This window comes from Chlamydotis macqueenii, chromosome 3 (assembly GCF_036417535.1).
Source record: "Chlamydotis macqueenii isolate bChlMac1 chromosome 3, bChlMac1.mat, whole genome shotgun sequence".
Classification (NCBI taxonomy): Eukaryota; Metazoa; Chordata; class Aves; order Otidiformes; family Otididae; genus Chlamydotis; species Chlamydotis macqueenii.
In genome coordinates this window covers 66,020,336-66,048,301 of record NC_141558.1, presented here as the reverse complement: position 1 = coordinate 66,048,301, position 27,966 = coordinate 66,020,336, and the positions used below count along the sequence as shown (strand labels likewise).

Genomic DNA, 27,966 nt, shown 5'->3' with positions numbered 1-27,966 from the left:
GGGAACGGGGGGCAGCCGTGCGTTGATGATTTTTTCCTCCTCGTGTCCCCCACTCCCGCGCTGGTTGATCGCTGTACTTTATTTTATTAAATAAAACCGACCCCAGGAGCCACCGCGCCTCGGCCCGCGGCGGAGGGTGGGGAGGGGGCGCGGGCGACGCGGGCGGCGCCGGGGGGAAGCAGGGGCGGCGAGGCGCAGGCGCGGGGCCGCGCGCCCCGGGCAGGCGGCCCGGTGACGCGGGCGGTGACGCGATCGCTTCCGGGTGCGCGGCGGGGAGGGGAGGGGCAGCTATGGCGCGCATCACGCTGGAGGACCTGGACAGGCTGGGCGAGGAGGCCGAGGGCGGCGGCGGGGAGGACGCAGAGGCGGAGGAAGATGAGGAGGAGGATGAGGAGGAGCGGAGCCGGTTGTTCGCCCACTGGGAGGCCGTCGCCAGCACGCACCGAGTGAGCCTGCCCCGAGGTGAGCGCGGCGGCGGCGGCGGAGGCCTCGCAGCCGGGAGGGGCCGTGAGCCGGGCCGCGGAGGGCGGGATAACCCTTCCGGGGCTGACAGACAGCGCCCTGCCAGCCGCCTCCGGGCCCGGCGGCACGTACCGGGGCGGGCCGCGGGGCTCCCTCTGCTCTCCGGCCCGGGCGAGCCTCGCCTCTCCTGTGCTTTGCCTTGCAGACATGGCGGGCCCGATCGTCCAGATGAGCCGGCACAGCCAGGCTCGCGAGCCCGTGCCGTACGTTACCCTCTCGCAGCATGAGAAGGTGAGGCCTGCACCTCTCCGCTCTTTTCGTCTGCTGCCCGCCTGCGGTGAGGCCGGCGCGGGCGCTGCCGCCAGCCCCGGGGGAGCAGGAAGAGCGTGTTCCTTGGAGAGAAGGCGGCCGCACGTCGGCTCGCCTACACCGGCCTTGCAGAGGTTTCTGCGGAAGCACTGCACCCAGGATGGCAACCCTGTATTGGTGCAGCGTTCTGGCGTTCCTGCGTTTTCTCTTCTGTTGAGTAACGGCAATGCTCAACTTCCCAGCCCTTATTTTAAAATTGGATTGGTCTTGCTGCTTTCTCTGGTCTCCTGGCTTCCAGCTGCCTCCTCCTTTAGCAGCCTGTTCTGCTGGGGTGGGCCCATCCAAGAGAGTAAATTTTCAGTTCAGAGCCTGCTCCCTGCCTTGCTGAAAACACCTTGTTGCACAGCTTGAAGTCCTGCTGGGTTTGTGTTTGTGTTTGTGCTCGTTACGTGGCTACTGCTTGAGCTGGAGATCTCAGCTGGCTGTCAGACGTGAGCACGTGGTGTTGTTTGTCACAGCTGCCAATCCAAACATGGTAGCTTCTGCCTGAAGATCTCTTGTTCTTGCTGGCTAAGTTGCACACCTCCTCTCATCTCTTGCACAAAAGGGTGCTTCTGAGCTTTGAGAAATAACTGTGAAGAAGTGCTTGTCAGACGGGTTCCTGTCTCTCTTGCAGGCTTGGTTGGGCTTGCTACCAAGAAGTTTGTCGATTGTCCTCTATATCAGGAGGGCTTAACCAATTTCTTCTGGGATGACGTCCAGCACTCCTGCCTGTAAAACAAGCCTGAGCATGTGGGTTGTACAGCCCTGAACTGGGGCTTCACCACACTCCCTGTTCTTTTGGGTCCCAGGGACTTAGCCTGGGCTCTTCTCTACCTATGCTGGTCCCAGGCAGGAATGGGGCCCCAAGACTTTGTGGAGCCTGAAGATCTTTTGCTGTTATAGACACTCTGTGTCTGAGTTTGACTCCAGGGCTGGGTGAGGAGACGGGAGCCACTTCCTGGCGTTAGTGCTGAGGGGACTCTGGAGCTGGGGCCCTTAAGGACACGCTTCCCAGGCTCGGGCAGGTCGGTTGCTCCTCCTGAGCTGCTACAAGCCCTCATCCTCTTGGAGGCAAGTGAGTTATGCCACCTACAGAGTCTTGCTCAGCCAGATTGCCCAGCTCACATTGCAGGGACCTGTTGTGAAGCATCTTCACTCTTTCTCTTGGTCTCAAATTCCAGAGTGATGGTGCTTAATATAGGGATCAGGCTGTGGAAGAACCAGACACCATGCCTTGCTGGGTTGATAGGCTGATTTGCAGATGGTGTGGCAGATGAGAGCTGCAAATAGTCTAGAGGGACTGGCGTCTTCCTTGCTTGGAAAATGCTCCTGCTCTGCATCGCTTGGTGGAACAATAGGAGGCATGGCCCCATCTAGAAAGCAAATGCTGGCTGGCCTGCAGAGTTTTGGGGCAGTCGTCTTCCTGGCACCCGCTGATGCACATGAGCAACCCAGATGCCTTCCTTCTGCCTTTGGTTTGGCTTTCTGAGTAGAGACCTGATTTGGGTGGGGGCACAGGGAGGCTGCGCTCAGTGTTGTGGCTGGTCACCACTTCCTGGCTTGCTCACTGCCAGCACAGCCGTGAAGCACAGAAGTTTGGACAGGTGCCCTGAGCTCTGTGGAACCAGGTTGTCTCATAACCGCTTTAATCTATCTGAAGAACAAGCTGAGAGCAGGAAGATAGGCTACAACTTCCCAGCCCCTCTTTACATGGTCCTTGTGGTGACAAGGCACCATGCCATGAGCTGAACTATGAGCAGATCCGGATGCAATTTCCCCACTCCCTCCTGCCCCACTTCTGTGTTGGATTCGTCCAGAAGCCTGGGCATCTGTGCTGGAACTAGAGATTCTCACCTGCCCATAAAGCTGTCCCCTCTGCACCAGCTGGATTCATGTCTTCTTTCTCTTGTCCCTTTGTGGTATGGGAGAAGGATCTGAGTGGAGCTTTGTTCCAACCATCACAGCTCTTCTGGGTGCTAGAGCTTTTCTGTCAGACTTTCCCTGCTACTGGGCAAGAGGCTTTTTGCTTGTTCTCCTCTGTGCACGCAGTGCTCCAGGGAAAAGGCACTGCACCTGAGCATCACGTCAGCCTTACTGGAGGCCTCTGAGTGCCTGGAATCAGGAACATCCTTGTGAGTAGGCAGGACAGCGACTGGAGAGGAGTGGAAAGTCCTGTGCCCCTGCTGAGGATGTGCTGCATTCCTTGTGCATGCCAGGAGCCTCCAAGCCTCCCTGCACCCTATTCCCTCTCTGTGCTTTTCCTTTCGCTGATTTTTGCCTGGTGCTATTAAATGTCCTTGTCTGAGGTGCCTCTGATGCTAGTTCCCCTCAACTTCTCTTGCCTCCCCTGCCCATTGCTGACTAGCAGGGGGTCTCGATTTTGGCAAGGTCCCGTCGCCTCACTTTCTGCCTGTCAGTGTTGATTTGGCGACCCGAGTGCTGCAGTGTTGTCAGCGCGCTTAACTCTGACTTGGCTTGTCTGTGGCCTGTTTCAGTGCGAGGAAGCAGCCTACGAGGAGCGGCGGTACCCAGCTGGGAAGTGGGCGTGTGTCACCAAGGGGGAGCCCATGTATGAGCAGAGCGTCTCCATGAGCTTCATGAAGCTCATGCGCTACATCTGCAAGGAGAACTCTGTAGGTGTGTGCAGGCAGGGGCTGGCGGGGGCTGGCAGGCTGCACAGAGGGAGGGCCCTGCCACTGTTCATCGGAGCGGGGAGGAGGGCTGCCGCCACTGACCCCGCCATCTCATTCTGCCCCCTGCCTTCCTACCTCCTTCCAGGTTGCTACCTGGGCATGACAGTCCCAGTGCTCAACGAAATCCACCTGACCAAGGAGGGGACCGAGCTGGAGCGTGAGGTCGTAACTGCCTATTATCTCCCGGGAGAGTTCCAGCAAACCCCCCCTGTTCCCACGGACCCCGAAATCCACATCACCGAGAGGGCACCGCTCCGGGTTATAACCAGGTGACCCCAGCACCAGAGGGATTTTCTCAGCTCAGCAGAGGTGTATTGACGCCCTGCATGGCTGCTGTGGCTCCTTGGGCAGACGGCTGGGAGCCTTGGCTGTGGAAAGGGGGAACGTGCTGGCTCTGTTGCTTACCTTGCTCCCTTTGCTGCAGGGTTTTCTATGGGAGGACCACTGAGGAGACGATTCTGCGAGAGATTGGTCTCCTCTGGGAGCTCTTGGGCTCCACAGACGCCGTGCTCCGGGAAACCTACATCGTGGCTGTTTACCAAAATCCCAGCATCCCTCAGCGCCGCAATGAGATCTGGTTCATCTGCCGAGCAGAGTGACTCCCCTCTGTGACCGCAAACAGTCCTGTGGCTGGACCTGGTGTAGATGGCAGTTCTGACCCAAAGGAGACGAATGCACATCCTGACCCACCATCTACCTACGAAATGACAGACCGGGAGACTGCGGGGTGGGTTTGCGCTCTGCCCTGCGAGGGCCCAGCCAGGGGAAAACCTGCCTGGTCTGCACTTCACCTGCCCCCGCAGGGGCCGGCTGAGGCTGGAGCAGCACTGAGGAGAGCCTCCGCAGCAGGCTCCCGGTGGGAAGCACGTGGTGGGGGCTCGTGTAAGGCTGTAACTGTGTGGGCTTGTGCAATGTGCTAGCCTGACCTGGGCTTCTCTCAGCCCTGAGCTGGGGTTGCAGAGCTGTGCCAGGCACGCTGGTGGGGCTTGTGGTTGGCAGAGTCGTAAGCTGATGGCGTCTAGAAGGCAAATGACTGTGTACGAGGTGTGGGGCTCCGTCTGGGCTCTTGCCTGCTTCGATGAGAATGGCTCTCTGTCCCAAACGGAGCCACTGAAATGCTGCTACAGGGGCAGTGGGGTTCGAAACGGGAAAGGTGCATATCCTGAATGTTTCCTGCTGGGGTGGCTCTCTTTGGGCTGTTGGGTGCCTCCCTGGCTGTCACTCGCCATCCCTCAGCCAGGACCAGGGCGCTGGCAGCCTTTGTCCGTCGGTGCTGTTTTGTGGATGTGCTGCAAGCTGAGAGGGACAGATCCTGACAGCAGCAGCAGCAGCAGCACCGCTCTGTGTTTTATTGTGCATTGATCAATGAGTTTCACATCCATGAATACCGTCAAGCTTTCCTGGGGGAAGCTGGCAGTGCCAACAGTAAATAAACCCAGCTCAAACCACTGCAGCTGCAGATCACTGGTGGTGGGGATAGGGGGTGCCCAGATTGGTTTGGGAAGAGCCTTGCTCTCCCCCTCCTCAAGATGCTGCAGGCTGCAATGCTGTAGCTAATTAGGAGGGCTCTAGTGCTCGCCCAGGTTATGGCCTCGTGTTCAGCCAGGCACAGCCTCTGCTTTGCTGTGCAGGCTGCTCACGTTGCTGCTACAAACAACTGTGGGCACACTCCCCTGCAGGTAAGATGGTTTTCTGCTGGATGGGTATTTTCTTCTAGCCTCATTTTTTCCCTTTGTGCAAAAAGCTGGCTCCTTTGACAGTACTGCACGTGGGCGCCTAGTCTTGGGGGGCCAAGAATCTGAATGTGACTGCACATCGTGCTGGCTGGCTGCAGGAAGTGGTATACCTTTGCGGGGACGTGCTTAACTGGCTCAGAGTGGAGGGACTTCTGGGTGCTTCTGACCCGGTTCCCAAGGAGTTTCCTCCTGCTGCAGCTGGAGGTGTACTGCGTGCCTCACCTCCTGCCGCTGGAACTCTGGCTCTGGCCCTTTGGCCCTACAGTGCAGCCGGAGGGTGGGAAGGGGGGAAGGCCAGGGCCAGCTCTGTGGTCTCAGTGCCCTAGCACTGCAGGTGGCTTCTGCCACCCCATTCTCCAGCCAGACACCCTGTCCAGGCTGGCTTGCCCTCTGGCAGCGAGGGAGCCTGGCTGCCCAGCCTGCGGCTCTGAGGAGAGCAGGGCTGAGGATGTTATGACCTCTTTTGAGGGAGCAGGGTCGCTTGAGGCAGAGTCTGGGCAAGCACGACAAAAGCAGACAGTGGTTTCCTGGGTACCTGATGGTGCAGTTCTTGTCCCTGGGGCACCAAAGGCAGGTAGGGCTGGGGAGGTGGTGCGATGGCGGGCAGCTCTGAGGGCTGATGTGGCGAGTGCATCTCAGGTAAGCGTGGCGATGCCTGGATCAACAATGTTACGCTCGCTTCCCTCCCTTATGTGAGGCTGGGATCAGATGGCTCAGCGTCAGTGGGAGAGCAAAGTCAGCCAGCGTGTGCGGGACAGAGACCCTTTCTCTTAACTACACACCAGCTCCTTTGCTTGCTTGCCCTGAGCTTGCAGGTGGAAGTAAAACTTGCTTTCTAGAGCTTGCTGAATAGGCTGCCACTTCCTCTGAGGCTGCTCGGTCTCCCAGCCACAACCAGAACAGCTTTTGGTGACAGGAAGCGGTGGTTTCCCTATGAGAGAACTGATCTGCGGCTACCAGCAAAGCCACACAGCTGCCGGCAAAACCGCGCAGCCACCAGCAAAGCCGCACAGCCACGCGCTGTGCCGGGGCAGCGCCGTGGTCTCGCAGGCCCCTCTGGAGTTGGTGACAATCAGGGCTTCTGGTGCAGCTCCGGGAAGCAGGGACGCTCCAGTCCTGTGCCACAGGCTTTCCCGCGTCAAAGCCTCAGCATCCTCTGTGACGGATCCAGCAGCGCTCTCAGGGACGCTGCGGGGTGCCTGATGGTGAGTCTTCCACGCAATGCCAAAAGCAGCCAGCATTTTGGAAGCTCAACCAACCGGCTGGAAAGCTGGTGTTCGGAGCTGCAGCTGCCACAGCCAGTGGCCACCCTCGAGTGAGGAGGCCTCTGGCCTGCACCCCTCTGCCCCGATTTCGGGCGATGCGGAGGAGCAGTAAGGAGCCCGCGATGCCCTGTGCGGCGGGGGCTGTGCGTCTGGCCCTCTGCCCGCAGGTGCCCCTGTGCTTTCACAGGGCCTCTCAAGGACGCTACGGATGGGGAGCATCTCCCCCTAATAAACAGCTGCTCCCCCTGACAAAAGCTTCTGCCCCTGCCCCCCTTGGTGGGAGGGGAGCTCCGCTGCCTCCTCACCGCCCCGGACACCTCCCGTTGGGGCTTGCTGCGGAGGGGAGCGGGGGCACCCTGGCGCCTTTGGGGGGGGAATGTAGGAGGGCGCTGAGGCGGCCGCTGCCCCCGGGGCCCCGCTCCCCACCGCCCGGGCCCCGCCCGGTTTCCGGTGCCCGTCCCGCCTCCGGAAGCCCCTCCCAGCGGCGGCGGCAGGCGGGGCGGCGGCGGCGGCATGGCCAGGGGCCGGGGCGCGCACTGACCGGCGCGGAGGATGGCGGCGGTGCGGGCGCTCCTGCTGCTGGGTGAGTGTGGGCCGGGCCCCGCAGCCTCCGCCGCCCCGGGGATGCGGGTCCCGGTGCCCGCGTGCGGCGGCGGGGCTTCGCGACCCCCACCCGCAGAGGGGCCGCGCCTGGGGCCGTCGGTGGGGCGAGGGCGCGAGGGGCTCCGCGGCCGCCATCCCGCGGGGAGGGGCGGAGGGGGCGCGGTGAGCCCGGTGAGGATGGGGCCCGGTCGCTTCGACCCTGGAGGGTGGTCGCGGCTTCGCTCCGGCGTGCGGCGGCTCACCCTCCCCGCCCGCTCCGTCGGGCTTAAATGGGCTGGGGTGCAAATGCGCCTGTGCCGGCCGGGGGGCGGCGAGCGGGCGCTCCCAGAGCTGCCGGGCTCCGGGGAGGGGGCTCCTGGCTCCCCCGTTCCCCGCCCCCTCTCGTTGGGCTCGGCCCCGACTGGCAGCCTCTCCGAGCCCCGAGGTGAGGGCTGACACCGGGAAGGCTGTTTGTGTGCAGCGGTGGGTGGTTTTCCCGTGAAATCCGAGCAGAGCAAAACTCGGAGAGAAAAAAAAAAAAAGGCAGCGGGCTCCCACCCGTGGAAACTGGCCTCCCAACCGCTGAGGGGGTTTTGTCTGTCCCGTACAGAGCACATTTGGATGAGCCGTGTCCCCCTCCCCGCTCCACGCCACCTTGCCACCCTCTGTGCTGTGCAGGGGGTGTGCCAGCCTCTTCCCGGGGCTGCCATCCCCGTCGGCGCCCAGAGGCTTGCGGGGCAGCCGCTTGGTTTTCCCGGCTGCTGCTTTTCACCGTGCCCGAGCCCAGCTGCGCGGCCCAAGCCCGCCTCCCCTCGCCCCGCTCCGTGGTGTTTCTCTTGCTGGCCTCCTAGCGCCATTTTCCTTGCCTGAGGAGCCCGGGGTTTTGGCTGTGAGCTGGTTTCCAGCCTGGATTTGAAGGGTCCTGCGCCTGCCCCGTGCCACGCCGCCTTGTTTCTCGCCCTCTTGGGTTGGGAACCCTGCAGACGGGGTCCTGCGCGTCACCAGTATCCACTGGTGGTCCTTTCTGCGTTGCTGTGCACAGTTGTATGGTTTGTTTTGCATTTTTTTTGCTGCAAAATGGAAAACAATGTTAGTCCAGCACCTGGGGATGGAGGGGAGGATGCTGCGTCTGAGGGGGAGATATTTATAGCTGCTGCTCTTTGCGTGTCTGTAGCTGTGGCTGAGCCCTGCTGCCAGCCTGCAAGTAATGTCTGATTTACAGCTGATAAGCACGAAAAGCAACACTTAATTTAGCTGATTAGCACTGTAATTGCCCGATTGTCTTGGTAGCCTTCTGGGAAGGCTTTGGAGGGGGAGTGCATGCTTTGCTTGTGCTCTGGTTTGGAGCCACGGAGCCCTGTGCGTCTGCCGCAGCGTTCGCCCGCCTGCCAGCGTGCGGGTACCTGGGGTGTGCGGGCCTGCCCGTGAGGGCTGTCTGCTGCCTTTCTGCTGGCACGCTCGCCTCTCCAGTTGCTGGAGTTTCTGTTCTGCTGCAAGCATGTACTCTCCTCGTTTCTCCTGCTCAGCAGGACCACGTCCCACAGCACTGGGAGGGACACGCTGCCATCCGGCTGACGGACACTAAAAAAAAATCTCAGGTGCCAGCAATGTGGCTGAAATGTACAGCTCAATGTTAGGTTTTACGAGCTAGTGGTGAGTTTTGTGGGTTGTGGGGCAAAGTCGCCCTTTGCCTGCAGATTCTGTTGTGAGAGAGAGCGGGGGAACGACCAGTGAAGTGTGGGGTATCCATGGCTCCTGCGGGTCCGTTCTGTGATCCTCCTGTGCCACGTATGTGTTCCAGGAGTGCTCAGTGCCTGGACTGCTGGTTCCTGTTCCTCCATTTCCGTTGCTCAGCGAAGCTGTGATCTTTCTGGCAATGACACTGCAGCGTGCCAGATGTGTGCTGGCTTCTGCTGGAACATGTGGTTGAAATGCTAGCGGAGGAAATATTTTGCTGAGTCAACTTTTCTTTAAAGCTAAAAAACCCCAAAAGATCTATTTAGTTCTGGAAGTCCCTCCATGTCCTGTGTTGAGCTGTATGTTTCTGTCTGGTAGTGCTTTTCTTATGCTTTCTAGCAAGCCTCTTCCTAAAGAAGAAAATCTCTGAGAACAAGAATAATCAGATAGGACCTGAGAATTTCTTTTGAGTTTAAAGGGTCCAAAATAAATTTCCAGTAGTCCAATTTGGGTGACTTTTGCTCTTTGAGCAGAAGCTGCCATCTGTTTTCCAGCAGCTCAGAGTCTTCTGCAGCCAGACCAAGTACTGTGATGGTTGATCTGAGTAAGCGCTGCTGTAAACATCCGAAAAGCTGTACATCTGAAAAGCTGTACTGCTCAGCACATTTCTGGGTTGTTTGGGGGCAAAGCAGTGACAAGCTAATACCATTCTTTTCTTATAAAGCACGTGATCCCCCTTGGGACTTGTCTGTGCTCAGGCAGTGGTCCGTGCAGGCTGTAAGTAACCCCGCCATGGCAGGAGCTTCAAAGGCACAGCGACTCCATAGTCATGGCTGTAGGCATTTCTTTGTCTGCACAGTGGGTCCAGGACCACTGAGAACTGGCACCGTCCAGAGGGATGTCATGTTCTGCATCCTTTAAAGATGTCCTTTGATTTCTTAATTGATCTGGAATGAGACCGTCTTCTAAAGGCAGATGGGGAGATGTTTAAACTGCAGCAAGCACCTGTATTTAGTTACACACTGGATGATGAACGCTCTTGCTGATGGGAGCACCTTTCCTCCCAGTTTGCTGAAGCCCTCTTGCTCACAAGACGTGGGTGAGGGGAAGCTGTGTGTTGCTCAGATGGATAGGTCTCACCTTGTTTGACCAAAGGCTGGTCCATGTTGGATCCAAGCGGAGAAGCTTACATGTCCTTGGGAGGGCAGGCTGTGCTTTCTCCAAGGGCCGTGGAGCCCAAGGAGGGTGGAGGGAAGAAGGTAGGAAAGGAGTGGGAAGGGAAGAGCCTGGCTTGGGGGCAGCAGGCGACAACGCAAGGGCCAGTCTGGCTGTAAGTGATAAGGCACTTAAAAAAGATCTGAAGGCTATGAGGCCTGGTCACAGGTATTTACTAGTGTAACTTTACACTAATATTTTTCTTCCCTTCATTGCAATTCGTCTGCTATTTGAGCTGCAAAGATCAAAGCTGTCTTCTAGCAAGCACACGTGGACTTAAGTAAATAGCTGGACCTACACCTCTCTCCAGTGAATAAACACTCTTTCCTCTCTGAACATTTTCAAGCATAGCTCTCAGGCCTGGAATGCAAAATATTTCACATTAGCAGTGGGTGTTTCCACTGCTTTCAATATTTAGGAACCTGGAACAAATGCTTATTTAGCAGCAGAGGGACTCGGGTACAAGCCTGCTCTTTGTGAAGGCAGTTGCTGCTGCGGTCTTTGCGGGGCGATTCCCCTGAGACCGGAGGACATGCGATTGTTTGTCCAGACCCCAAGGAAATGGGTCTTGTTCTCCTGACACGAGTGGTGGTCTCATGGGCTGGGACAGGCAGCTCTTTGGAGGCCTGGAGGGCAGCAAGGCTGACAAGATGCTTGGCAGACGCACAGGAATGTTCTCCTTTATGAGGATTTAAGTTGCACGGGCTGTTAACATTGGGTTTGAGAGGGTTTGCAAAAGCTGCGAAGTAGCGCTGTGGGTTTTGCTGTGTACGTGAGAGAGGCAGCTGTGCCAATTCACTTCCCCGGGTGAATGAACGTCTTTGGCATGGTGATACTTTCTGGAGAGGGCTGGTCATGCCGGAGGTGGGAGAAGGACAAGTGTAGTGTCTTTCACCTTTATAAGAAATCAAACATGTCTTGGGGGAGAGGGGGAAGGGAGATGAAGAAATGACAATTTGACAATTGGTAGTGTTCATTCTTGGGCATCAGTGTGCATTTCAGCATGGCAGCGGTGCCGTGCTGGGTGGCCTATTTCCTTGCCCTTCTCCTTGTTTGGAGGGTGTTGGCAGATGGCATCCAAGACCTGCTTGGGAATGCCTTTAGTCCCTTAGAAAAGCAGATGTTGCATTGCACAGCGGGGTTAAAGGGCTTGTGCTGTGAGCGTAGCACGCCTTGTGTGCCGGCTTGCCTGGAAGAAGCAATCCCGCTGCTGGGTGTGGAAGGATTTGTTCTTTGAGAGAGAGACCTGACAGGGAGCAGAGAGGGATGCTGCAGGTTTTCAGGATTTTTGTGTGGCTGCCTGCTAGAGCAGGGGCTGTTCCCTGGGCTTTGTCATGGTTGGGAGGCTCTGCACATGGTTTGCATCTTGTTCCTGCTGTCCTTGTGAGCTCGCAGAGGTTCAGATATGTTGTGCATCTCTTGCCCTTTAGGGAAGTTGTTCAGAGGGAGTGTGAGTAAGGCGGGGGACCCTGGGGTCATTTAGAAGCTGTTTGCTCACTTCCGAATGACAAAGCTATTGAACCACAGTGTGAGAAAGCAAGCACACAGCTTTTTGATCTTGGAGGATGTGGCCTGGGCAGGGTCTTGCACTTCCATCCAATCTAGCCCTGTCAGGGTCTGCTGTGCTGTTTGCCTTCATGAGCTGTCAGCTCTCTGTCTCTCCTCTTCGTCGCCTGTTGCTGGGGGATCTGATCCCAAGGCCGTTTTCCTGCATTGCTGTTGGGTGCTGTGTGAGAGGTGATGGGACACTGCTCCCTCAAGTCACATGGTGCCAGCAAATCCACCTAGCATTGTAATGGGAACTGTTGCTATTGATGCTTGGTTTAGACCAGACAGCTGGTGTCCCTAAACAAAAAAGGGCCAGACTGAAGGATCATAGTGAGGAAGACCATCGCCTGTTGCATTCTGCCCGTGCCTTCTGAACGTACCACTCTGCAGACAGTGGGAAGGAGGAGAGGCTTGGAAAGCATGGCTTTATACAGATGTGGGTTGGTTTGGGAGCTAAACTAGAGTGCAACAGAGCCTTTGCAGGGTGCTCGTAAGTGTCTGCAGTCCCAAAGAGGTTAGCGCTGAAGAATAGTTGTCTGGGGTTTCTTCTGGATGTTCTCCTCCATGGGAGACAGGCACAGGCTGGTTGTAGTGAAGCTCCTGTGGGCTCTTGAGGTTGGAGGCACATTCAGTGCATTAAGCAGCTGCAGCTCTCAGGGTCCGGGCTGCGTGTCTGTGGGTCTGGGTGCTGCTTGAATTCGGGTTGAATAGAGTCATGTCTAAGGTTTGTCCAATCTTTCCTCTTGCCCCTGCCTGCTTTGGCACATTGCAGCACAGTGAGGATGAACCCGTGTCACTCTGTCAAGGCAGGGACTCCATTTCGGGTCATTCCTTTGTTCTGGGGAAATACTTGGCAGCAAGCACTGTTCTCCCGTGTTTACCTGTGTCTACTTTTAATCTGTGCAGCCCCTGCCGAGTAGCTGTGGAAGATCTTCAAGCCAAACACAAGTGGTCTTTGTTTCAAAGCATCAATTTGTGTTGGCAGCCAGGTCTGCAGTGCATGTGCTTTTCATTGACTGCTGCTCCAGCTCCGCTCCTTGCTCTTGCCAGCTTTTTTTTTTTAAATTTAATACAAAAATGTTTTTCCTGAGCTTAAAAGGCTGAGCTGTACAGTACTCGTAGTCTTAATTTAAGCCTTGCCTTTTTCGGGGAAGCAATCTGTGTGCTCAGAACAGACTGCTTTCCTCCCCTCCGAGAGGTAACTAATACGTGCTGTCTGATCAGCAAAGAGAGAGGCGAGGGGGACTTCGCAGTGGTTTGCGAGCTTCTGAAAGCCTGGTCTGTGTGCCTGGGATGCGGAGCTTTGGGTGCTGGCTCAGGCCGTTCCCGAGTGTACTTTTCTTAGAGCGCTTGGGGAAGGTTGATGGGTAGGTGCTTTTGTTGATACTTTTTTCAGACTGTTACTGCCTGGGGCTGCTCTTTTATTATTTGGTCAGCTTTCAAAAATCTATCTTCTGTTCTCCGATTTTGACCCTCTGAAGTTGTTCTGCAAGGACTTATCTTGAAAAATGCACTGGAATCCCTAAAAATATTAGGTGATACCCAGGTGAGGGCCACTCCTTACAACATTCCTGTTGATAGTGAACAGATGGACACTGAAGTGTCTGGGTGCCCCCGAGAGCAGAAATGAAAACTAGCCAGATCCAACCATGGGAGAATTTGGAATGGGACTTGCCAGGGTGGAACATCGCAGTGATGAGAACTCATGAACTCCCTGTCCCCTTGCACAGTGGGTGCACACAAATTACGTGTCTGGAGAGGAGACATGGCTGCTTTCGACCAATGATTCCTTGTGTGAGATGGAGCTTGCCGGTGGGATACTAATGGGATACCTGTTTTCTTCCTGTCAGATTAATCTCTGATTTGAACAAAGCAGGTGGGAAATTTGACATTTGTGGGCTAGGGTGTGCACAGGGCCCCTGAGTGTGTGTAAATTGAAACCACGATTGTCAGATGGTCTGGACCCCTGTGGGGTTGGGATGTCTTGGATTGGTGTTTATTTTGTGCAGGATGGCGAATGAGAAAACCTGATACAAGCAGACTCCTGTCTGGAAAGTGGGGTGACACATTGGATTTTGAGTGTGTGAACCCTCCTGCTCTGGAAAGCGAGACGTGGCAGGCTGGGAGAAAGCAATGACACACGCAGGGTTGCTGCCTGTGCTGGGAGCCGGTGCGGGAAGGGGCTGGGGTTTAAGTAGATTATTAGAAGTCTGCTTGTGTTTCAGCTCCTGACTGACATACGTTCAGTTCCTAGATTACTTCTGTCTTGGAGGACAGGAGTGTCCTTGAGCGCTTTGCACTCAGACCTCAGTGCTAATGACAGATATTTGTTTTCAGCGTAGCTCTAAGGTGACAGGCTTTAAAACTTTTCCTCTCCTGCGATGCTGTTGTGAGGTGAGGTTTGTCCCATCATCAGGATTATACGCCTGGGTCCAGCTCAGGCAGCCCTGAAAAGCAGCCAAGACAGTGCCCTGCTGCTGTCAATACAGCCGTGCCAATGACTTTCCTGTGTCACCCCAAGCTGGACGGCTCTGTCCCCAGAGCCATGGCACAGTGAGGCCAAGCCCCATTTTGGCCGCAGAGAGAAGGCTTATGTGCCTCTGGACAGCTCTGTGCGGGGTTGTCCTTGCTGTCAAAAGGTGATGCAGGCACACGATAGGCACGGTGTTGCTTAAGACCAACTATAAACATTCTCCTCCTTACGGTTGCTCGTTGGCTGCTTTAGGAGCACAAAGAAAGCCTTTGATTCCAAAACATACAGTGGCTCTCCAAATGGCAGGACAAGCTGCGGCTTGCAAGTGCCTTTATTGCTCTCCACACAGCGTGCTTTGGTGTGTGTCCTGGCTCTGCAGGGGAGGCCCATCGCTTGCGTGGCACCGAGCGGCTCCGTGGTGCTGGCTCTGTTGAAGTCGCTGGCAGTGCTTGCATCGGTGGGAAGCTTTCATGGGAGGAAAGGTTATGGTTTTTGCCTTTCCCAGCAAAGACAAGATCAGAGAAGATAAAACCAGACAGCTGTGTAGGGTGCCACACAGGTCAGTGCATCCAGCTCTCCCGAACCATCCGTGGGAGCACAGATGGGTTTGTGCTGCTGAGGATGAGTTGTTCAGTGGCCTCTGCAGCTGCCCTGGAGAGGGGCCGACATTGAAAGTCTCTTCCAGCCGCTGAAGAATTGTGCAAATTGTCTAGGAGCAAAGAAAATAGAGCTCCCTGTGAGTTACTTGGCATTCTTTGTTCCTAGCCCTCCAAACTGCCGGCTGTGAACGCTGGGAGCCTGAGAGACATCTGAAAGCACCTGGCAGGTGCTATGGGAGTGGCTGCTTCCTAGGCTGAGCCTCCTTCTGCGGGGGTGAGATGGCTGGATGTCAGCCGATGATCTTGAGATCACCCTTTCCTCCAGCCAGGTTTGAAGAGATGTTTTTCCACCATATTCCAAATAAAATCTGAGCTACAAAGGCGACACATGTGATTTTTCCCTGCTGAGTTGGCTCCTGATGACTCTCCCTGCATGGTGTATGTGCTTGCAGCCTTCAGAAGGGTAAATGGAGGAGCTGCTTGCTGGGGCCTCACCTGGCACAGCAGCGTTGACCCTTGTATCCACGTCCTGCCTCTGTCTTCCTGCCTTGTTGCTTTTCCAGTTGTGCCTTCTGTCTCCCCTCTTTCTGGTTCCTCTTCTGTATCCAGACCTCCACATGGCATGCCATGCATCCCCTTCACGGACTTCCCTGTTCCTCGACTTCTCTCCAGTGCCTGGCTGTGAGCACTGCTGTTTTGCCAGGCATGGCTGTGGCTTCCTCATCCCATCTTGAGATTGCTCATCTCCTTGAGCCAGGCCCCCAGATCATGACAGGTGGTGAGAAATCAGAGCAGAGCTGGGACAGGCCTGCTGAGATGTTCAAGTGGTTCTTGGAAATCAGAGACTTTTTGGATAAGAATTTGTTCACTCAGCGAAGGAAAATTCTCAAAACCACGTGGCCTGAAGCAGAAACTGTTAATCTGAATGGTTAACATTTTGGGCAAGCAAATAAGCATCCAGGAAACAAGAATGTCATGCTGGGTATCCTTCAGTGTCACACTGTGTTCCTGTGGCCTGACTGGGATTTGGCCCTGCTTCTCACTGGCTGGAGATGCTCTCCTGCATGGCTCCTGTGCAGACAAAGCTGTGGGTTTGGTGGAGCAATCCATTTTACCTGGATTGTGAGCAGCCAGGCACCTGCAGATACCTCAGTACAAGTTCTTACTCTCCGGGACCTGGTTGCTGGGTGTCTCTTGCCACTGTTTGTGAGCTTCCTTGGCATTTGGTTGCTTAGGACATCCTGGTGTTCTTCCCACTGGTGGATTAGTGACTGCCCAGTAAGAATTATTTGTTCACCAGATACATTGGGAATCAACTGTCTTGCCGCTATGGAGAAAAGCACTTGCGTTTCAAGGAGAACTGGTTTGTATGAATTTCTGTCTCTGCGAGTCCATTATACCCGAGCTTTTCTTTAATTTGTCACTGGGGCTTTGCATCAGATCTATCTGTAGCAAGCACTCTGCCTAGTTATCGATTTGTAAAAGTATTCCAGAAAGTGCCCTGCTCACATATTCTTCCCACTCAGTGACTTTTCTCCATTTTTAGCTGAGAGGTAATGTAGTAATGTCTCATAGAGAAGCTACCTTTTAATTAATATTGCATAAGCAGAGGAAATAATAGCTTCTCTGTCTACTTTCCTATTTTTTGTGGCTTTTAATATAGATTCATAAATGGCTCTAATGAAAATAAACACGCAGCTGTTCCTTTCTGTGCCTTTGTTGCTTTCAGAGGTGATAGTGCAGGTCCAGCTTCTCCAGTGATGTTTCCCCCAGGAGACAGGTCCTGGGATGTAGCTGGGCAGCAGTGCTGCCCTGCACAACCATACGTGGTGACTGTGAAATGGGGCTGGTCTTCAGCTTTCTGGCGATGAAAAGAGCTGAATGAAATCTGCAGACCTGTGGGGCATAGTTGGAGGCAGGTAATGGGGAGTTGTGAGTGACACGCGGTAGCTCGGAGAAAGGCAGTGCCACATAGACTGAAAACGGGTGTGCAATGCACAGCAGGGAGTATGAACCGGTGTCCCTGGAATGCTTGTGAGGGGTGACACAGAAATGATACAAACCCGGAGAGAAGCCCTGGGTGACCAGTCCTTCCTCTGCAAGCTTCAGTTGCAGGCAGAGGTCAAAACCCAACAGTGCAGAGCCCATATAAATAGGAGAGGTGTCAATGCAGCCAGTGGAGTGAGACCTATTTCAGGTGTCTCGTCGATGCCTTTTGGCAGCCCCATTTGTCTCTGGCACTGCTGGTAGTGTGGGGCAATTTTTAGTTTGCAGCACCATGATGGCTGCTAGGAAAAGCTGATGCATCTTGTCGGGAGTGCCTTTCCTGGGAGCTTTTTCCTTTGCTATGGGAGGGGAGCAAACAGGTCAAACCTGCAGTAAAACAAGTGGCAAAGCAGGATGCTCCAGAGACTCACTCACCTTGAGCTGGACCCACGGCACAGCCTTGCTCTGTGGGGAGCGCGGCTGCAGGATTGCCCCCGATGCTGCGCTGCATGTGGCATCCCCCAGCCGCCGTGCCATCCCCTTGCTCCTGGGAACGCGGAGTGGCTGGATGCGTGGCTTGTGGGTGGGCCATGCAGAGGCAGCTGCATGCAGGGGTGCACAACTGAATCCCTGCAGCAGTTGCCACGGCACGGGTGTCGTTTTTAAGACTATGGCATGGGATGAACCATTCCTCCCACGAGCTGTAAGCTGTCTGCAGAGCTTGGCCAGCTGGATCTTCCTGGCAAATCCATCTGAGTCTCTAAAGGCAGATAACTAAGGGAAACTTAGCTGTAATTATACCGTCATGACCTGGAGAGAGATTTAAAATATTTATCCCAGAGCAGGGCTTGGGAGATAAATAAGCTCCCTGTCTGCTTCCTTGCACGCAAGGCTCAGGAGTGCAGCTGTCCCTTTGTCCCCAGCTCTGAGAGTCCTCCCTGGGGCTGGAGGGTTGCTTATGGTGGGCTTGAAGTCCCTGTAGGCCGTGTAAACGTACAGCTGCCAGCAGAATGGAGAGGGGGACGCTGAGCGTACTCGTGCCAGTGTAGATGCGAGTTCTTGTCTGCATCCTCTCTCCCCACCGTCTGTCTCCTCAGCTGCTGTCCCTGCTCTGTTGCTCTTGGGGCTTTTGTGGAATGTGCTCGTGAGCCATGTCTGGCTTGGGGTCTGCCAGGTAAGGTTGTAACCCTCCCACCTGGCCCCCTGAGAAAGCAATGTCTGTCAGACATCTTAAAACAAGCACATCCGAGAGCCAGCACAGGTCTGGGTGGTCCTGGGGAGATTTTCCTCCTTGCAGTGGGTTTGGTGGCAACATTCAGAGAAGCAGCTCATTCAAGCGGCTTCACTGCCAAATCTGCTTTGTTCTCCAACAAACGGGTCTGGGAGGGCTTGCTGGCAGGAGCGCGCCGTGCCCAGCGCAGCCTCGGCTCGAGTGCTGGCCCAGCAGCCTCGCGGCGCAGAGAGGACCCGGCTCTGAGCAGCAGCCTTGTCTTCTCCGACGGTGTGTTGATGAAACAGCTGGCTTTGCTCGGAGGCTTCGTGTGCGTGCTTCTCTTCGCACGGTTTCCCTTGCCCTGGCCTCCTCCTCCCCGCCCCCGCATCCCTCTTTTGTCTCTGCAGCCTTCGTTTCCATTCTCTGGGCTGTGTGGGGCTCCTGTTTGCTGAAGGGAAGCGCCAGGCAGCTTTATGGAGCTTGTTCTGGTTTTTCCCATCCTCTCTTGGAACAGCATTTCAGCAGGAACAGGAAAAACGTGAAACCCTGGCCAGGGGCTTCCTCGGCACACACGGCACTGTTGCGGAGGAATCCCTCTTGGCTGGGCTTGGGATGGCGGGAGCAGCATCAGCCTTCAGCCCTCAGCCTGAGTGAAGGGACGTGAGGATGTAGCGGCAAGCGCTCGTGTGATACCTGGAAGCGCTGGCCCCAGCTCCCATGGCACGAGTTCTCAGCCGCACGGACCTTGCGGGTGAAGGAACACAGCCTCGTTGTCTCAGGGTCTCACCTCCAGCCCTGGGGCAAGGAGTGCTGAGCCCTGAGCCGCCTCCGTCGCAGCTCTTCCCTGCTGGCAGGATTTTAACGCTGCCTGGGCTCTCCTCTACCACCAGAGGAGTTTTGCTTGGTAAAGACCTTGGCATTCTCACGTGCCCCTTGCTTACATTGTGGGAGAAGCATTGTCCTTCGAGGCTGCTGCACAGCTCATCCTGGCTCCGCTTGGCGCCTGTCTGCCATGCTTCCCTTCGTGTCAGAAAAGCGCGATACCTTTGCTGTGCCAGCCTGGGAGCTCGGCCCCCAGACCAGCTGCGTCTCCAGCCTGCCACACGCTGCCGGTAGCACACGTCAGCTATAAATCAGTGTTTCTGAGGAAGCCAGGGAATTGCTCAAGGGCTCTGAGCAAGCCTGGGAGAGTCGGTTGGCAGGACCGGTGGGTGCAGCAAGCCTGTCGCTGGTGCTGAGTCACCCTCGAAGCATTTGTGTTTCTCGCTGGAGCTTGGCAACACAGTTGGCGATGTCTGCTCCTCGAGAGCCTTTGGCTGCTGTGCCACTGAAGATGGTTTAATTGAGCCAGAAGGATTCCCAGCTCCTGTGCTGTGCTTGTGGCCTTCCTGTCTCGCTTGTTCCTCTGTCTCTGTTAATCTGCCACCGAGATATTGTTCTCACCTTCCTGAGGGTGCTGTGGCCACTGCTGCCCACTGCGGCTCAGCAAGCAGGCACGGGCCCACCTGCCCCTCCAAAGCAAGCTTTCTTTTCCGCAGGCCAGAGGCTGAGCGGTGCAGACGGCTGCCAGCATACGCCTCTGCCCCGAGCATTTGGGCAGGAGAACCTGTGGTCTGGTCCTATGCGCCCTCCCAGCTGCACCACCCCAGCACTGCACACATGGCTTGAGCTCGTTCTCTGAGGTGGGGGCTCAGGAGAAGTGCCTGGGCTTCTCTTAGGGGCCTGGGACCACCCGTTTGCCTCAGTGCCCCCACAGAATAGCAGGCTTTCCCTGGGTCCAGGCGTGTCCCCCCAGACATGGCTGTGCCTCCTCTTATGGCAGATTCCAGGCACACGGGCACAGCCCTGGTGCAGAGCAGGGCTCCCAGGAGAGACAGGGGCCTCCTGCGGGGCCAAGGCCAGTTGTTCTGGTTCAGCAGCCCCAGCTGTTGCAGGGAGCCAAGGAGCTTGGCTACCACTGGGACTTCCCTGACTTGCTCCAGCTGTCCCATGTTTGAGCAAGGTGCTGAGATGTCTAGAGAGGCTGTGGGGCAAAGGCACAGCTAGACACATCCTCCATACCCTAGAGACCACTAGCGAATCCCTCAGCCTTGGAGACAAACTGCGCGGTGTGGTGGCTGTCCCACCAGCCCAGGTGAGCTTGCAGTGGAGTATTGGTTGGCAAGGAGCCCTCCTGTGCTTGGAAAGGAGGAGGAACGTCCCTTAATGTTCCCATCACTCCATGGCTGCAGTGTAGCACCCTTGTTGCTGTTCTTGCTCATTGCTAGAGCAGCACCTGGCTTGTGCGGTGGGAAATGCCCTGGATCTTGCTCCCTCCCACTGCTGTGTCCCTGACTGCAGAGGTCATCATGTCATGTTGCTTTGGGGTGGTTCTTCTCTTGTCCTGCTGCCTGGCTTTGAGACTCAGGAAAGCAGGGTCTCTGCTTGCTGCTGGTGCAAGGATGAGGGCAGGGAGCTGTGGAGGACAGATGCTGCAGAGCTCCTATGGCAGAGTTAGGAAACTGAACTTGGGATGCTCTTGGAGGAAGCAAGCCTGAGGGGCGTGTTGCTGGGGAGGCGTCTGGGATTCACAGGGTCTGTGCAGGGGAAGCAGGATGGGCAGCGTGGGGATCAGAGATGGGGAGGCCCCAAACTCGCTTGAATTGGGTGGGTGAGTGAGGTCAGGGCCAGGGTAGCCTGGCTATCCTGGCACGTGCCGGCAGCCATTGGGAGTCTGCATCTGGGTACTGGGGCTCCCTGTCCTTGCGCTGAGACTTTTTCTCAGCTAGAGTGGTCGTTTCTCCTGCAGCACATGTGTGAGCAGTTCCTGCCTGCTTTGGGACGGGGGCTGCAGACACCTCCCCACTGTGTGTGGCAGCGAGCTCTTCTCTTGGCCAGCTGCACCCCAGCGTGTTACTGCAAGCACTGCCTCAGAGTTTGCTCCAGCAATTGATTTACAGCGTTCAAACCCCAGTGGCTCTCTTCTGGTTTCTTGCGATAATTGCTCAGAAATTGGGCTTAGCCGTTCCCACGTATGGGATCCTGGGCTTGGAAGGGCAGGGAGGGTAGCTAACCACGGGGCAGAAAATCACCCGTAGCTTGCAGCCTCTCTGAACAGTTTTAGGGAGGTAATGGGATTGTGCTAAGTGGTTGTGGCCATTTTTTTAGTTCTAAAGCTTGGTTTGAAGGGCAGAGTTGGCTTCTCAATGGTTAACTGGAGCCTGTGTTTGAAAGCACCCCTCCATGCAGGGGGCAGTGGAGAGAGGTGCAAGCTCAGGCTGCAGTCCCATTGCAGAGCAATTGTCACTCGCTGGTAGGCCAGCAGCTGAGATGTTTCCAAACAAAGGCTTGCATCTGCCATACATCATAGGGCTCCTGGATGGGGTCTGGACAGATGTGATCTTGCATTGGCACACAGGGATGGAGGTGAAGAAAGAGTGCACCGGCTCTACAGTTTTTTTTTTGGGACCCAAGCGAAACAGCCAAGTACTGTGGGATGAGCAGATGCCCCCAGCTGTTACAGAATGGGGAAGCCACTGTGCCTACTTTCATCCTGGGTTCCTTCTCCCGTGGGTCAGTAAATCCCCCTGGAAAGGTTGCATATCTGGGTGCTTTGCAATTGAAACTTTGCTCATAGATGCAAATGGCTGTGCTACAGGCTGATTTGACATGTCCCTCCATGGAGTGTGCAGAAGAGAACCAGGTGCATGGCCTGTGTGGTGGTGGTGTGGAGGCATCACGTCTCCTGCGAGTCTGGAGCAAACTGCCTCGAAAGCGAGAGGCTCAGTGGTTGTCTGAGCAGACCCACACTTTCAGAGCAAGGCTGTTGGATCCGCATCTGTGGTGCAACTGTAGGGGCAAATAGATGGAGTTTTCCCAAGTCCCTCATCATCTTGATCCACCCCAGTACGGCCATGCTGGTTTTACCCCAGACCTGGAACTCCTGGGTGCTGTTGCAGTTCCCCCCAGCTCATGAAGCCAAAGCCAGTCTAGCTGAGCATTTCTTGGAAATGCTGGTTTGTACCCATCCAGTTGTGCTGGAGACTCAAATATGAATTTTTTTTTTTCCTGTGTGCAGAGTGAGTTTTTGTTTTTACTTTAACTGGAATGGGAAACAACATAGTTTTAAAAGGCTTGTATGACGGGTGCCCAAAGACTTTCCAGATGTTGGGCTTGATCAGAGCAAGCCTGTCGTGTTCAGAGCTCCTTGCTTGCATCAAACCATTTCCATCTGGCCTGGTGGGAGAGAGTGGTTTATTGCAACCCTACCCGTCTGAGAGCCTTTCTCAACTGGAACCTCTTGCACAGAGGAACATGCTGGCTGGAAATCACTTGGAGATGTAAATCTCTCTGGGTGTTGGCTTAGCTGCCGTTTCCGCGGTATCTGCTAAGCGGTGGAATAGGCAGTACGTGGAGCAGGCGTGCTCTGAGCAGCTGCTTTATATGGCTGTAGGGACTGACCTGCGAGGCAGGGGGTTTGCTTGTGTTATTAAGCATTCATGATCTTTCTTGCCTGCCTCTAACAGCGTCAGCTGGTGCAAATGAGCCTGCTGGCTCTGTGTTTGTGACCAGGAGGGGAGGAAAAGCCTGACCCATGTGTTGTTCCCAGTCCTGGCATGCCAAAAATCTGCTTTTATAGGAGCATGTTCATAATGAACTGTGCCAGGAAACACATGGCTTGCTCGAGCCATGAATGGGAGGTCTGTATGGGGCCCTGTGCTCACTGAGAGCCTTGCGAGGACAAAGAGCAGATGCTGGTGTGTGTTACTCGCTGTGCGGCAGCCTGCATCCTCTGGGCTGCAGTGGATGGGGAGCAGGAGGTGGGTTCAAGGTGCTAAGTGCTTGGCTGGTCCAGTGATGGCAGAGAGGGCGGAATGAGAGGCCAGGCGAGTGGTTTTACTGCATGTCGCTCTTTGCGGCTCCCCTGGCCTGGGGAGGGCTGGCCTGCCTCTCTGCAGATGTGGCTGTTTGCAGTGGAGGCTGGGCTGGAAGGCGCCTGGGTGCTGCAGGCAAGCAAAGAAGTGCTGCTGACAGCTTGAGATGATGATTATGGATGGGGAAGAGAGAGAAAAGGAGGGGTGTGTGGAGTCCGTTGGGGCCCAGATGTCATAGGGACAGTGGGGCTGTGCATGCCGTGTCTGGCTGCAGCAGAAAGGAACGGCTGTCAGGTGAGAGTTGCAGTCCTGAGCATTAGCGGCGTGTCAGTGTCTGGAACATTGCTGCCTTGTAGGAGCTGCTGCCAAGCCTGCATGGGCTAAGCTGCTGGTGAGGAACGCGCACCCAGCACATAAGGAGTTAAACCTGCCTGCGGGGAGTGGAGCCTTGTTCTCACAGGGGGCTCAGTGCTTCCTCTGGACCAGCAAGCTCTGAGATGCTCTGGCCCATGTCCCACTGACTCGATTGCCCAACCTTCTGAAGCAATCTGGGGCTTGAACCCAGAGTCTGCTACTCTTTGATCCAAGAGTTGCTAAAAGGAAAGCTCTGGCCTTGGAGCCATTCCCAAGGACTTGTCAACAGAAGGGACTGCTGCCTGCAGACAATGATGTTTAATAAATTGCTCCTAAAGACAACACCTGTTTGATAATCCTTTCTGGGAATATGTTATTGAAACCTGTGAGAGTCCAGGACGCCAAACCCTAACACGATTCCTGCTGTCTCTTTTGTGGCCTTGGGATGGAGCACAGGTCATGGTCTTTTCTGAAAATATGTCTATGGTTGCCTGTGACACCAAACTTCTGCTGTGACCTGATGTCTTTCCCAGAGAACATGGCAGTAAATCAGTCCCGTGTTTGGGGCTGCCTGTGTCCATCCCATGTTGAGCTCCTTTGGGACCTGAGTGTGAGCTGCTCAGTCCGTTCTGCTGAGATTTGCTCTTTTTCCTTCAAAGGCTGCCTTTCTTGTGGCCCTTAGCTCTGCCCCGGGCCCGCAGGGAGCCAGGTGGTCTTCGTAGCTGTGGCCTGCATTGTTGGTTTTGTGCGTGGTTAGCAGCAGCTAAGCGTGCTGCTGAGGGATGTAATGGCAGCTTCAAAGCAATGCTCTGCCTGTGTCTTCCTTGGCTTGTTACATGTCTGTGGAGCTGGGAGCAAGTGCTGCAGTGACATGGGTCCAGAGTGCATTAGCATATCCAAGCCTTCCTTTTCCCCTCGTGAATCCTCATCAAAGAGGAACAGCTTGTGTTGCTGCTGGGTTGATTGCAGGGGCTTTGTTTCCTCAATGGGCTGAGCAATAGCAGCAGTGTAAAGGTGATAGTGTGGATATGGTGGGGTGGTGATACATCAGCAGTGGATTCCCAGGTGGCAAAAAGCCATCGCTGCCACCTTGCTTTGCTGAGGTTTGTTAATTAGCTGACGCATCCAGAGTTGGTCGCTTGATAGAAAGTGGCGAAAGTGTCTCTTAATCCTGCTCTTTCTGTCTGAGGCTGAAGGGCTGCAGCCTGGGGATGGATGTGGGCTATTCCGGCTGCCCACCTGAAGTTAGTGGTGGGGGCTAGGGCATCTCTGGCCAGGTCACTGTCCGTTCTCCCAGCTGTATCCCCAGCCTCCTCTCTTCAGGAAAGTGCACTGTGTGGTTGCTGCAAGCTACCCAGGGCCTTCCCCAGGTGAGCTGCTGGGCTCCCTGCCCCTTGGGTGTTGCAAAACGCCCCGCATATTTGGGGAGCCAGGGAGAGCAGATTCCTCCTCCTAGGCTGCAACAGTGCCTTCCTAGGGAACATGGCATCTTTGCTAACCATTAAAGAAAACGGACAGGGAACAAATGTTTAGCAGTGTGTTAGCAAGCTCTGACCAGTTCAGTGCTGAACTGGTGCTGTAAATACATCCAGCTCCCACTTCAGGGCTGAGACTCGCGAGCTAGTTGTGCATCCCCAGGGAGCGATGGCTCCACAGTGGAGCTGGGACAGCTGTGGGCTCCCCTGCTTCGGCATGGGAGCATCTGAGGTCCTCTCTGCTTTCAGAGGCCAGTACAGACACTGACCAGCCATGTCCTCTGACAGAGCTGGCTGTGCTGGTTTTTGCAGCTAGCTCCTTCCATTGCATTCTGGTACGTGTGGGTCTTTGTTTTATTTGTTTTCTATAAGCCAGCTGTCCCCCTCCACAGCTGGGATGGATCTAAGGCCTCTTGCTGTCAGGGAGGAAGAGGAGGAGGATGGTTCCGCTTTGGGGAGGAAGGATGCTGTTTGGGTGCTCTGGGCTTTGCTGCCCTCGGCACTGCAGATGAGATGCAGCTCCTCTAATCTGCTCTTCCAGATTCAGAGCGTTAAAGGCTTGCACATCTGGCTGAGCTGAGCCAGGGTGAACTTTGCAAAGTGCCCCTGGAAGCAAGTCTGCAGAGTAACGCTCCTGTGGCCTGGCTGGAGCACAGGGCTGGGCTACAAGCTGCAGAAGCCCCACAGTGCTGGGCTTGGTTTCCAAGCCAGGAAACCTTAAACTTGCACAAAGCCGTTTCCCAAATCCCATTCCCATGCTTTTAACTCCTTGTTTGGTTGCAAGCAGCCTTGGGATTACTCATATCCTTGCATCAGCTGCGGTGTCTCAAGAGATTGGTAAGCTAGGTTCTTTTGGGTACAAAGTTAAATGGATCCTTCTCCCTTTCTGTCCTCTATCCAGAGCCCTTTTAGCTTGGTGAAGAGGTGCCCAGGAGCTGGGCACTGGGCATGCCTGGGGGTAGGTGGCTTGGGATTGAGGGGAGCATGGATCTCCCGTGGAGCTGGGGATGTGGAGCACTGCAGTGTGCTTCCTGCTCTGCTGGCACCGCAGCCATGGCAAACACCTCCTGAGGCTGTGCATTGCCTGCTGAGATCTGCGCTGGCTTCCTTTCCTCCACAACCACTGCCCTGGGTAGGCAGAGGGCTGCTGTGCTGGGGCACATGCCGCTGCTGGCCGAATTGCCCGTTGCTTCCCCAGCATGGCTGTAGTTGAATGAGAGGCTGCAGAGACAGCGGGGATCAGGGGCTGTGCGGCAGCTGAAGGCCTTGTGGTCGAGGCTGCATTCCCAAGCGATGTCGTTAGGCAAGGAGACAATGATTTTTGGATTGCTTCAAGATGTGGGCGACTCGGCCTGTCAGGCGGGGCAGGAGATGTGCTGCCTGGTCTCCCCGGCTTGCACAGTTGCTCTCTGGCACCCAGATGGGGTTGGGCTACTGGAGGGTCCCTAGGCGAGTGTTTGTGTGGGGCTGGCACGTTAAGCGACGGATGGAAAACGCAGCTCGGGTCGAGGCCTGGCTTGTAATGCTGCCCCATGCCCTTGCAGCCTGAAAGATGAGCGTGAAGGTTTGGGCTTGCTGCCATGCCAGGGACTCACCAGGCAGCATCCGTGGTGCTCTCAGGCCTCTTGGTGTGGTGCAGGAGGTGGGCTGGGTACTTCCACTGCCAGGCTTGGCCAGACTGTGCCAAGGCCACAGACCCTCTCGTTGGCTGCAGCCCTAAATAAAGCCTTAGAGATGGCTGGTCCCCCAGGGGAGAGTGCTCCCACCCCACGCATTTTCTGCTGTGTCTCCGTGATTACAAAGCCCAGCACCCCACGAGGGTCTGCAGTCCATGAAGTTCATTGCCTCTTGCCCGGCTGTCTCCTTGGCACAGCGCGGGAGCCTCAGAGGTGAGCATTGGCACACATGGCTGGGGGGTTTGCTACCACCTCCTTCCCCAAGAGCCCTACAGTGTCTCTGTGCCTGGGATGTACCAAACCTGGTGCTGCCCAGGCAGGAACAGGGACGTAGGATCTCCCAAAACTTCAGTCCCAGTTTCCCAGTGGTAGCCCTAAGCTCTGCCATGGCTCCCTCAGATCCTTATTATTCCTTTGGTGCATTTTCCTACAGCTCTGACTGATGAGAACAGCAACACTGATGTCTCTTGCTTTTCAGGTTCTGGAGAACAGCCCTAAACCAAAGCCATTCCCAGGCTGTGCTGCTGTCTGCTGCCAAATCACTGCAGTAACGCTGTGGCAGCACTCACGGGGGTTTGGCTACCATGGGGCTGTATCTTCTTTGCCAGAGGTGTGGAGAGCCCTTCGTTCCCCAACAAGCTCATAGGATTGAAAACTCGCTTCTGCCGAGCTTCAGGCAGCAGTGACTAACTTCATAGGGTTGCTCACAGTCTGTCCTGGATGTGGCTTTGCTGGTTTTATTTGTCACCCTGAAATGCTCAGCCCGCTGTGGCCCTTGGAGGAGGCTGCAATGGCCACATCCTGGGGACATCCCAAGCTCAAAAAGTGAATTGGGGTACACTTGGTAGAAATTCAGGCTGGCATGCAGGTGTTTGTGTGAGTGTTCTTCCTGGGAAGCTGCTGTTTGCCTCCTTAGGTAAAAGAAATTAATTTTCACCAGGGGATAAAGGAAATTAATTTTGAGCATGAAGGATGCTGTGTTCCTGCATTCAGATCTTTTCCATAAGTATGCTCTCAGAGCCGGGATGTGATCCGAGCCCCTCTTCTCTCTGTCCTTGTGCATCCTGCTGGTGCCTGACCCCTCCCTGCAGATTACTTACTCTGTGGTGTGTGGGAATGATACCCTGGGGACCTGTAGGTACCAGTGGACTTCCCTACACAGTTCACTTAACCTTCATCTACTGCCTCAACAGGAGGGTTTTGCATTTCAATGAAATATCCTTTGGGTAAAGCACCATTGGGTGTTTTCGAGTGGGCTGCATTTCTAACGTGTTTAATCTGGCTGAAGCTTTCCTGAAAAGCTTTCTGTAGCCACAGTTGAAATGTTTTTAGGCCAGAAACATCTGTTGAGGGTTTCTTTTTCTCCCAGCCAGGGGTGGCTTGTGTCACGTACATATGCAGAGGGTGGGTGTCTGCCAGCGCACGCTTTTGGGATTGCTGCTTGGCGTTGGCTTTGTGGGACTGTGGCTGGCCCAGCTGTGCTACTCAGGGAGAGCTCTGCACTGGCTTGGGCTTTCTAAGCTGACTCCCAACAAACTTGGTGTTGCTGGGTGTTTTTTGGAGTGGCTCTTGCTAAGGGAAGAGGAGAGTCACTTTGCTTCTTTCAGCAGATCCTAGCAGTGCGGCTCAGCCCAGATTAGCTCATGAAGCCACAGCAGGAACATGCTGTTGTGAAGGTGTCCAGTCAGACCGAGCAGGGATCGCCTTTGCTCTCCACTGGCTGCTGCGAGAGTTCTCTCTCATCTGCCAGCTCGGGAGCTTCTGGCAGCCTCTGATGGCAAAACCGTGTGTGACCGTGGCTCTGCCAT

The 27,966-nt window shown here is 55.5% G+C and overlaps 2 protein-coding genes across 2 annotated transcripts in view; both read left to right on the top strand.

The window, feature by feature from the left end:
- The first annotated feature begins 273 nt into the window (after nt 1-273).
- Nucleotides 274-4,955, top strand: LOC104482099 (heme-binding protein 1-like). The gene is made up of 5 exons (XM_086745373.1): nt 274-462; nt 668-753; nt 3,309-3,450; nt 3,592-3,775; nt 3,931-4,955. Exons 1-5 carry the CDS (start codon nt 291-293, stop codon nt 4,103-4,105), a joined length of 759 nt encoding a protein of 252 aa, XP_086601499.1. The 5' UTR covers nt 274-290; the 3' UTR covers nt 4,106-4,955.
- Nucleotides 4,956-6,992: 2,037 nt separating this feature from the next.
- The window catches only part of PTK7 (protein tyrosine kinase 7 (inactive)), a 38,006-nt gene continuing 17,032 nt past the window's right edge, over nt 6,993-27,966 (top strand). The window contains exon 1 of the mRNA XM_086745089.1: nt 6,993-7,090. Within this exon, the coding sequence (XP_086601215.1) occupies nt 7,060-7,090 (31 nt within the window). The 5' untranslated portion in view covers nt 6,993-7,059. The remainder of the gene's footprint in view (nt 7,091-27,966) is intronic.

Coding starts and splice junctions, on each gene's coding strand:
- LOC104482099 (XM_086745373.1), top strand. CDS start 291: ATGGCGCGCATCACGCTGGAGGACCTGGACAGGCTGGGCGAGGAGGCC. Junction 463..667: donor CCGAGTGAGCCTGCCCCGAG/GTGAGCGCGGCG, acceptor TTTGCCTTGCAG/ACATGGCGGGCCCGATCGTC. Junction 754..3,308: donor CCCTCTCGCAGCATGAGAAG/GTGAGGCCTGCA, acceptor GGCCTGTTTCAG/TGCGAGGAAGCAGCCTACGA.